The sequence below is a fragment of the Psammomys obesus genome, unplaced genomic scaffold (genome assembly GCF_907164565.1).
Source record: "Psammomys obesus unplaced genomic scaffold, mPsaObe1.curated_primary_1811, whole genome shotgun sequence".
Taxonomy (NCBI): Eukaryota; Metazoa; Chordata; class Mammalia; order Rodentia; family Muridae; genus Psammomys; species Psammomys obesus.
In genome coordinates this window covers 6,209,621-6,220,807 of record NW_026596125.1, presented here as the reverse complement: position 1 = coordinate 6,220,807, position 11,187 = coordinate 6,209,621, and the positions used below count along the sequence as shown (strand labels likewise).

The 11,187-nt window shown below is 48.1% G+C and overlaps 1 protein-coding gene across 2 annotated transcripts in view; it reads right to left on the bottom strand.

Moving 5' to 3' along the window:
* Sufu (SUFU negative regulator of hedgehog signaling) overlaps positions 1-11,187 on the bottom strand; it is a 96,167-nt gene extending 84,980 nt beyond the window's left edge. For both annotated transcript variants that reach the window (XM_055591558.1, XM_055591559.1), the window contains exons 1-2: positions 10,841-11,187; positions 6,941-7,075 (exon numbers count right to left, since the gene is read on the bottom strand). In XM_055591558.1, the coding sequence (XP_055447533.1) occupies positions 6,941-7,075; positions 10,841-11,022 (317 nt within the window). In that variant the 5' untranslated portion in view covers positions 11,023-11,187. The remainder of the gene's footprint in view (positions 1-6,940; positions 7,076-10,840) is intronic.

The window sequence follows — 11,187 nt, the reverse complement described above, 5'->3', positions numbered from 1 at the left end:
AGATAGATAGATAGATAGATAGATAGATAGATAGATAGATAGATAGACAGATAAGCTGGGGAGATGACTCAATGGGTAAATTGGTTGCTATGCAACCATGAAAATATGAGATCATATTCTGATCACCCTTCTAAGGTTAACCATAGTGGTACAGGCTTGTAGCCCCAGATGGGAGGGGAGCAACAACAGGTGGGTTCTGAGAGATTAACGGATAGCCAGTGTAGCTGAAACACTGAGCTCCAGGTTCAGTGAGCATCCTGGCTAATTTTTATGTCAACTTGACCCAAGCTATAGTCAACTGGGAGGCAGAAACCTCAACTGAGAAAATGCTTCTGTAAGATCTGGAGAAAAGGGGCTAGAAATCCTGGTTTTACTCCAGAAAAAAACAAAAAAACAAAAAACAACCCATGATGTTCAGATTGCCTGGGAAAGCTGTCTTTCCCAGCTTAGGAACTTTGGGGAGAATAGATTAGGAGGTGCTCTCAAGCAAGAAGACAAGCCAGGGAAAGCTGGGAGGATAGAGAGGGATGGGAAGGGAGATGTGGCAAGCTTTAAAATCTGGGCCATGTTTGGTCAGTTCAAGAACAGGAGAGATGGTGGTCCCTTAGCAGAAAAACCAGCCACAGAACCTCCAGGGAGGAAGGCTTTTCCTTTGAAGACAGGGATGAGTTTCCCAGTAACAACACTGTAGACCCTACACATTGGTTAAAAACCCAGCTGTGGGCTGGAGAAATGGCTCAGAGGTTAAGAGCACTGGCTGCTCTTCCAGAGGTCCTGAGTTCAGTTCCCAGCAACCACATGGTGGCTCACAACCATCTATAACCTCTTCTGGCATGCAGATGTAGATGCAGATGGGACATTGTATACATAATAAATAAATAAAACTTTAAAAAATCTGGAGAAAAGCAGGCCTATGAGGCAGCTTCTTAATTAGTGACTGATGTTGGAGGGTTCAGCTCACTGTGGGTGGGACCACTCCTGAGCTGGTGGTGGACCAGGGTTCTATAAGAAAACTGCTGACAAAGCTGTAAGAAGCAAGCCAGTAAGCAGCACCCCTCCATGGCTTCTGCATCAGCTCTTGCTTCCAGGTTCCTGCCCTGCATGAGTTTCTGCCCCTGACTTCCTTTGATGATGAACTGTGATATGACAGCATAAGCAGAATAAACCCTCTGTCCCCTACACGCTTTGGGCCATGATGTTTCATCACAGCAATGGTGACCCTAACCAGGACAGTGAGAGATCCTGTCTCAAAAAACTAAGGTGGAAAGTGACGGCGGGCGATAACCTCCACAAGCAGGCATGGAAGTGTAACACACTCCCACACTTTGCCACAACCATGCATTCATGCTCCTAATCCCACACTGCTTTTCTGGTACACAGGGACAAGGCAATTCTCAGCACTGAAAACCTCAGAGGTCTAGGGACCTGGGGTTCTAGAGAGTCTGTCCAGCATGCACAAAGCCCTGCGTCTGATATAACAACAATAAAAAAGAGCTTGCTGTAAAGGTGCTTGCTGTCAAGCCTGACCACCTGAGTTTGCTCCTGGGGACCCACATGGTGGAGCAAGAAATCATGCAAGTTGTCCCCTAACTTCTACACACACACTGGGACACAACTGTCTCTTTTACCCACAGATAAATAAGTGTAATTTTTTATTATCTTTGTTTGTTTTGTTTTTTCAGACAGGGTTTCTCTGTGTAGCCTTCACTGTCCTTGAACTCACATTATAGAGCAGACTGGCCTTGAATTCACAGAGATCTGCCTGCCTCTGTCCTGAGTGCCTGCCAATTAGCAAAGGTGTGTGCAATTGCCACCACCTGGTAGTGAATAAAAAAAAAAAGTCAGAGACCCATCTTGAACTTTATCCCTTTTCAGCCCCAGGACAAGGGCCTCCTACTCTTCCCAGATGATCTGAATCCCCAGCCTTAGCAGAAACCATCCCAATCTCACAGTCAGCCTATACCTAAGCACCTTTAGGATGAAAGCAAAGGAACCAGGCTTCAGAGCGGCCTCCCTTCCACTCAGCCTGTACAGCACTTCCTTCCGAAAGCCTGCTGAACTCAGCTGGGCTATCCTGGGGACCATCTTGTGAGGCACTCGAGGGAGGGAAGCTCAGATCCACTGGGAGGCCAGGCCAAGACTTGCACACACAGCAAAGGCGGGGTTTCTGCTGGAGACAGCAGCAGATAAACGGGCATGTTACGGGGCCCCGGCAAGGCAAGCTTTGAGAAAGGAAAGTTAACCTTTCTCAACTGTAGGGGATTGAGTCCACACATAATAACAAGCAGACAAGTTAATCTGTGTCCAGTGTCTCAATAAATAACTCCTGTGGTGCGGAGTCCAGTGAGGAAGAACATGAAAGGAAAGAAGGCTCCAGGCCTCAGTCAAGGAGCTAAAGAAAGCACACCAGAACAACCCCAAACCCGCTTGGACAAGCCATGTCTGTCAACCAGTCAGTATTTGTGGGACACAGCCTAGCTCTCCCGAGGCCACTTGGGTCAGTTCCACATGAAGACAGCCCCTGGAAGCAGTCCACTAGTTCTAACAGATGACTGCCCCACAGATCGGCACCAGAGAAGTCTGCCTTGACTCCTGAACACACTCTCCAGCTAGGCAGCCTCAAAGGCCTTCCTGTGGACTCAGGGAGTTTTTGTCCAACTAGTCTTCTAGAGATCCAGGAGCAGCAAAAATCCTCAGAGAAAGGCTGAACCTACCTCTTCATAGCCTCACTCTCACCACACCTGCCTGGCTACAAAGGAAAAGCCAAAGCTATAGGCTTCTGGCAAGTGCTTGGCAACTGAGGCTCAAATGTCTAATGCCCTTTTCTGGCTTCCAGGGCACTAGAGAAACCAGTGGTGCACAGACATACATGAAGGCAAAATACTCACGCATGTAAAATAAAAATACAGTTAAGAACACCAGGACAAGCCAAACAAAAGACCCTTTTGATACACCCACAGTAGGGGGAGAGGAACTGTGGTTAACCGGGGCATAGAGCAGACGAGCAGAAGATGGAGAGGAGCTGATCAATGGAAACTAAGTTCAAGAAACACCGAGGTGCAACTGTACGAGAGGACCTATAAACAAGAGTGAACTGCACTTTACAGGAAGCTAAAAGAAAGGATTTGGAGTGTTTCAACCATTAAAAAAAAAATTATAAATAAGCAGGGCATGGTGGCACACACCTTTAATCTCAGAACTCGGGAAGGCAGAGGCATGCGGATAGCTGAATTTGAAGCCTGCCTGGTCTATGGAGAGAGTTCCAGGACTGCCAGGACTACACAGGAAAACCCTGTCTTGAGACAAAAAAAAAGAAAGAAAAGAAAGAAAAGAGAAAGAAAAAAGGAAGAAAGAAAGAAAGAAAGGAAGGAAGGAAGGAAGGAAGGAAGGAAGGAAGGAAGGAAGAAAGAAAGAAAGAAAGAAAGAAAGGAAGGAAAAAAGACACCATGAGATCTCATGGCATAATTTTTGTATTTTTAGACTTTTAATGGGGTGGAGGCTGAGTACAATTCTCAGCATTCAAATATCACTATACGTGTGTGTGTGTGTGTGTGTGTGTGTGTGTGTGTGTGTGTGTGTGCGCGCGCACATGCTAATGTAGTGTGCAGATGTGGTGAGGTGAATTCCTTTACTGCTCGCCACCTTGAGATGGGGTCTCTCACGGAGCCCGTAGTTCACCATTCAGTAAGACCAAATAGCCAGTGAGCTCCAGGCATCTTCTTGTCTCCACCTGCCCAGTGCTAAAATTATAGGTGTGCAGCACCTTGTCCAGCTCTTTTTGTGGGTCCTGGGGAGCCAAACTCAGCTCCTCATGCTTGTATAGCAAGCAGGTTTGGTGAAAAACAATTGCTCTCATTCTGTTCCCTCTAGTGAATTTGAGGCAGGGAAAATGTGGGTGGAAATGGCCATACCACTCACTTGTTCTTCACCTTAGAATTACCAAGCAAGGCTGCTCCTACCGTCCCTGAGCAAGAGGAAGTGCCTGTCTCTATCCTCAACAAGCTGTGAGAAAAAAAGAAAGCTGCTGCTCGGAGGAGACACAGTAGGAACACATGAAAAAACAGACAACACGTGGTGAAGAACAGACTTGGGGTCACCAGGTGCATTTACCACCTGCACTGCTGAATTTCGCTGTCTGTATGTAAGAGGTAATAAGAATCCCTCACAGCGGGAAGGGGGTCTGGAGAGATGGCTCAGTGCTTAAGAGTGCTCGTTGCTGTCTCCAAAAAGCCCACTTCAGTTCCCACCACCCATATCAGACGCACAACTGCCTGTAACACCAGTTCTAGGGAATCCAACTCCCTCTTCTAGCCTCCACATGTGCCTACACATTCAAACACACACACACAATAACACTAATAATATCAGAAATCTTTTTTGTTTTTTTGAGAGAGGGTCTTTCTACATAACTCTGGCTGTCCTGGATCTAATTATGTAGACCAGGCTAGCCTCTTGAGTGCTGGGATTAAAGGCGTGTGCCATTACATGTAAGGCATTTTCTTAATTAGTTATTAATTAACCTGGGAAGCCCAGTATGTTGTGGATAGTACTACCACGGTCTGGTGGTCCTGAGTGTTATAGGAGGGCAGGCTGAGCAGGTCATGAGGAGCAAGTACTCCTCCATGGCCTCTGCTTCAGCTCCTGCCAAACAACCCCTTTCTTCCTCATGTGTTTTGGTCATGGCGTCTCATCACACAGCAGCTCCGCCTAAGACAGTGTCTGAGGATGACTGCGTACACGTGCGCCATGTCAAGAGTCTGGAGACCAGAGAACAAGAGTGGAGCTATTTCTCTGCTTCCACCTTTTACACGGGTTCCAGGGAATAAACTCAGATCATCATCAGGCCTGGGGCAAGTGCCTTTACCTACTAAACCATCTCACTGCCACTCCCAAAGTTGTTAAGAGCATTTTCTGCTCTTCCAGAGAAATGGAGTTAGTTCTCAGCACCACACCAGGTGGCTCACAACCACCTGTAACTACTGACTCAGCTCTAGGTCATCTGAGCTACAAAATGAGATCCTGACTCCCAAAACCAAAGGAAAAAATATACAGCATAGTTTCTTTACTGACTCACATATATATGTGTGTGTGTGTGTGTGTGTATATATATATATATATATATATATATACACACACCATTCTATCTCCACTGTAAATACTGTATGGTAAGGTCCCCACTCAGGCAAAATTTAATCTGTCCCTAGGGTTTCTGCTGATCCACTTGGAAGGCTATGAAAGCAAGAAAAGACACTACTTGCCATGTGTGAGGGAAGAGAGACCTGGCCTCTGAGCCTAACAAAAGAGGGAGAAAGACAGCCTGGGCCTGTGGGCAAAGAGTCAGTACAGTTAAGGGTTCCATCTCCATGGCTATGATGGCGCAGGCCTGTAATCCCAGCACTGGGGAGGCAGAGACATGAGTTTATCTGTGAGTTTGAGGACAGCCTGGTCTACAAAGTATGTCCAGTACAGCCAGGGCTACACAGAGAAACCCTGTCTTGAAAGAAAAACCCCAAAAAAGTTCAAACTCTGAACTCAGTCTAACTCAAGTTCCAGTTCTTTTATAACCTAGATGTGAGGCTTAAGCAATTCAATTTCCTCATCTATAAGACAGCAATAGCAAGGGAACCTGGAAACAGGGAGACCTTTGACACCATTATTATTCTATCTGGTGGTGGGTACTAAGCCTAGGACAGTTGAGAAAGTAGCAAGGCTCAGCCGGTGGTGCTGCTGCTGCTGGTGTCACTGAATGCCCATAATCCCAGGTGGACCTCTGTGAAGGTGATCTTAACTTTGTTTCCAGTTTGCTGTAGCTCTTCCTGTCTTCCATGCTGCTGTGTCAAGTTCCAGGCATGTCAGGGCTACATACTAAGAACTTGTCTCAAAACAACCAAAGATTATTTGAATGAAGGTGTAGCTCCATGACACCGTACTTGCTGGAGGACCTGGGTTTGACCCTGAAGGAGTCTGACCTGTGGAGCCAGACTGTCTTCATGTAAATCCTGGCTCTGAAGCAATTGGCCAGTCAATCAATCAATCAATCCTGGCCCTCACACTGCTGGGAATGACATTAATTAACTTACAGAAGCTCTTTATGTTTCTATGTCATTACTAGGTGGGGCAGATACTATCATCTACTAGTTTCACAATGTTATGCTGAAAATTAAATTCATTAATGACACATATGTATAAAATGACTGGAAGAGTAGCTGGTGCATAATCAGTGATTAAAAATGTTGGCTTTTATAATTATTCTAATTGTAATTTTGGAGAATTAAATACTAAGTTAATTATATTTCACTTGGCTTCAAAATGTGTTTTGGAATTAAAATGTATATTAGGTGATTATAAAGAGAAATCAGGGAGAAGAGTAAGAATATTTTAATTATTCTTTTATGTGTGTGGATGTTTTTGCTGCATATATGTCTGTGGATTAGTTGTGTGCCTATTGTTTGCAGAGGCCAGAAGAGGAAACTAGATCTGTTGGAACTGGAATTAAAAGATAGTTGTGAGCGGCCCTGTGGGTGCTGGGAATTGAACCTGGGTCCTCTGGAGGAGCAGCCAGTGCTCTTAACTTAAGCACTTGAGCCCTGGCTGAGCCACCTCTCTAGCCCTGAGAGGGAGTAAGATTTTAAAAGGCACAGGGCAGAGAATACAAGCAGATTAGAGCTAAACATGTGACGTGGACAATCCAAGCACAGATGAACTCAAGTTTGGCGGCACACATCTGCAACCCATCACTCAGGAGGCCGAGGTGGGAGGATGCAGAATTCCAGACCAGCCTAAGCAAGCCGCCCCTCCACCACAAGTTCAAGACCAGCTTTGGTCTACACAGTGAGTTCCACTGAAAAATGTCACTCTCAGAAAACCGACATTGTCACACGTGTCCAATAAACCTCAGAAGCAGGCGAGGGGTAAGGAAAGACAGGCGGCAGCCACTCACTCATGGACTCTGTTGTCGCCGTAGAGGTCGCTCAGGCCAAAGCTGATGTAATGCCAGTGCTCGGGGACGCTGGCGGAGGGGCTCCCCGTGTTCCTGTACATGCTAACGTAGTCCAAGGGGTCCGGGCCACCCAGCCTGCAAAAGACAGGGCATAGGCGTCAGCTTAAACCCAGAAACCAGAAAACATCAGGCAAGAGGCTCTGCTCAAAAACCCAAAAGCCCCATCCTAAAGGAACCTAAAGCAAAGATAACTAAAGGGATGAGCAAAGGGAAAGTAGCCGAGGCTTCGTGATTCCACAGGTTCAAGAGTTCCCTTCTCTTCCCTCCAAAAGACAGGGTCTCTTTTAGAAATAAAACAGACGTGGCGGTTGCCCGTTTCACCTTTGCCTGTTTCGAGTTGCTGACTCCAAATGGAGTCTTCTATGATAACCGTCAACATCCCAGCCTTCAAGGTAAGAGATGCATCAGTCAATCAATGGCATCTATTGAATGACTACCCAGAGCATGCCCAGTGGACATCATTCCTGGAAGTACTGGTTCCCTTCTGCATCTGTCTCTTAGATAGCAGGTTCCTGAAAGACTGTATTGTGCCTTCTATTATTTGTTTCTTCTGAATAGACACAAAGCTTCCAGTCCGCACAAATCCTGGCCTGCACTCTCCAGATCAAAACTCGGTCACACAGCAGCATGAGCCAGGCTGAGTCCTGGGAGCACCTGCATCCGAAACAGTACCCCAGGAGGCTCTTGTCTCAAAGGAAGAGCTGGGGCGTTGCCGGATTGTGGCTCCTGAGGTCACATTCAGTTCCCCCATAGACCCAAGAGAGAAGCAGTTGAGGAAGAGATTCAGGCATTACCTCACTGAAGGTTTAATTCAATAAAAGCTCTTTTTCACAGTTAGTGTTAAGCAAAGCAAGACAAAACAAACAACAACTAAAACCTGTTTTCTCTCAGAACGGACAGGGAAACACTGTCCATTGAAGCACAGAAGCCATCAGCAGAAGCCTGCACTGAGCCCTTAAACTGCGCATTCAGCTGCTTCCCATGGACCACTCTACGGACCAGAGTGTGCATTTGGCCTCTGCCTGCCCCTGGAACATGGACAGGAGTGCACTTTGCAAGTGGGCTGAACTCCTGAGGGAAAGCTAATGACCAAATAAAAGACATGGTACAGGAGATCCCAGCCAGGGTGCCAGGGCCATGCAATCCAAACCCTATTTTAAAACCAGTAAGTCTGGTTTCATCCTCTTTGCCAGGATGTTAGCCTTTGTAGAAATCCTTATTCTCTTGGGTGTGTGTGTGTGTGTGTGTGTGTGTGTGTGTGTGTGCGCTAATTTATTTATAGAAGTCACAAGAAAGAAAGTCACTACAAATAGCCTAGGATCTCACCCGAGTGAGTTAAGTAAGGGGACAAATGTCTGTCTTTAACTGTGATTTCACCAGATCATTTTACTAAACCCATAACCAGCTAGATTTAGAAACATCTGGGGGAAGGATAGAGGAAAGAAAAGGACCCCATCAAGGCTGCAGAATCCTAAGAAAGACTCCGTATTCTCTCCAAGTTCCTGCTGCAAATCCCCAACAGCCCTTGTTGCAGCCTAGGTCCGTCCAGCAACAAGCTATGACGCTGTGTGTGCTGACCCTGTTTACCTGGCAGCATGCTGCAGCTCCTTCAGTCTCCCAAGAGATCACATCAAGAAAAGGCTATAAGAAGAGTCAGGGCACGTTAGGCTCACACGCATGCTCAGAGTGTTCTCTTCTAGCATGCACACTCAGATGACTGTGGGAAATCATATTTTACACTTAAGAAAAGGTACAGTCCAAGGGCTCGGAGCGTGGGAAATCATATTTTACACTTAAGAAAAGGTACAGTCCAAGGGCTCGGAGCGTCCCCCACCTTAATTCCCTGAACACCTGACTTCTCTTTATGGGGCGGTTGCAGGACTGCAGTGGACCTAAGGGCACCAGGCTTTGCCTCCCTGCTCTGATCCTTGCCTTGCTTGAAAATCTCAACCATTGGCTGGAATACCCTTGCTGTCCAGGGACCACTAGTTAAAAGGCCAACCCTCAACCCATAACCAGACCCAAGCAGTTGATCCTAAGGATAAGGACTATGAAAAAACTTCAGTATCTCTATTCTGCAAACCCCTCTGAGTCCCCAAAAGAACCAGTCGCCAAGCTGTTCTCTCTTAGATTCCTGCATCCAGGCAGCATTTCTTATTTCACAAAGTGCTGTACACACCTTCTTGTTTGCTATCACATGCTGGTCTACCTCTGAGGGTACAGCCTCATGACAAGCCTTCAGTAGAAAGAAAAAAAAAATGCTGTAACTACTCTTGGTCCTTTGCATAATGCATCTATACCTTTAAACAACTCTGTCTTGATGGCCATGTAGGTAACCTGCCCTATTCTGAGCAGGGACTTCCCCTCATGATTAAACAAGATCAGAGCAAACAGCGTGGCAAGGCCAGCCTCATGTTTCTCATGACGTGGGATAAGTTCGTAAAATACAGAGCTAAATGAGTGATTAAGTTAGCAAGAGCTGCTTCCCACTCGGAAGTGCTCTTCAAAACTCTCTTCAGCCTGGAATGAGGTTGTCCTCCACAGGCGCACGGCCGGCATGCCTCCTGGCTCCCAGGCCCTCTGGGCTGTCAGCTTTCTTTGCATCATCCTCCCACTGACACAGGAACTTAGCTTCATCCCTGTGCAGCCTAACTGCCATCTCAGAGGCAAGGATGTCACACAGGAAAAAAGACTGAGCCTTAAGAGGGGTGTAACCAGCAAAGACAACCACTTTCCCCTTCAGGTCCACCCTTTGCAATACTCCAGCGATACCCAGGACCCTTCCAGGATCCACCGATCATCTTATACAGTGAGTGCCCGCACGAGTATGGCCATCTTATGGTCTATTTTTGGCCCAGACACACCATGAGGACTTGTCCCATAACACCTGTTTTGTCTAAAGGCTGACTGAAGAAATGGGTTGCAAACAGGAATCAGAAAGGGCCATTTCTACCCCCAAAATAGCCCATTTGGAAACTGATCCTTTACTGGGCAACTTTAAACAGCGGCTGAAATCCTGAAGACATGACAGGAAGCGTTTCTTCAGGCTGCACTTCATTCCTCCTGGCCACTCACGCCCTCACGTCTCCCCTCACGCCCTTCCCACCGTTAGTGTCAAGCTTCGATCCCCTTCAATCCCCGGCCAGAGCTTGGCTCTCCCGAAGCCTGTTCTTAACTAAAGTTCTAAAGCAAAAGCAGCTGCGAAGCCAGAAGCAAGCTCTGCAGAGAAAAAGCGAACTGTGCAGAGTAAGCAGAAAGTTTATCTGGAAGAGCTGCTCTGTCAAACTTCGAGAGCAACAGCTTCGCACTGAATGATAGCAGCTCCTGCACTCCGATGGAGCCTCATTCGCTCAGCAAAGGCACAATGCCCGCATCTTGCTCCCTCTAACCCACAGGGGCGTCCTGGCCCCCGGACCGCCCTAGACGACGCGGTCTCGTGCCCTCCAAAGCCCTCTCAAATGCTCTCCAGGCCCCGCCTCACCTCCCTCCTTCCACTCCAGCCGCCCCCTGGCTCCCCCAAGCCCACTAACGACCCTCTACAGGCGCCCCCTCCTTTCTCCACGTTCACAGTTCCCTCTCACACGTCCCCCCTCCGCTTCTGTAGACACCCCCAGTTCTCAGTTCTAATCCCGGTTAACCCTTCACTACTCAGGGGGTCCCGTTAACCCTTTGTCCCCATTCCCAACTTCTGTCTTAATTCTTTTCACAGCATCAGGAAACCCCTGGTTCCCAAGTACTTTAACCGTTTTCTTCCTCCCCCTCCTGCAAATTAAAATTACTTCGTCCCCCGTGCTCGGAGCTTTCCCGGCCGGCCCGGTCCTCCTGAGGCCCAGAGCATACCAGTACTTGACGATAGCGGTAACCTGGAGCGGGTTCGGCTGGTCAGGGTAAAGGCGGCGGCACTCTCCGTAGATGGCGTGCAGTCCCGGGGGAAAGAGTGAGGCAAAGGCCGGAGGAGCACTAGGGCCAGAGGCTGGGGGCGCGGCGGGGCCGGGGGCGACGCTAGGCCGCAGCTCCGCCATCAGGGCGCGTAGGGCGCGCGGGGAGCCTGGGAGTGGAGAGGAGGAAGAGCGCCCCGATGGGCCAGCAGACCCACTGTCGATGAGACTCCCCGAGGCGATGGGGGCAACAGCGAGGTCTGACTCCGCGCCTGCGCACGGCTCCTCGGTCCGCCCCAGCCAGAGCCT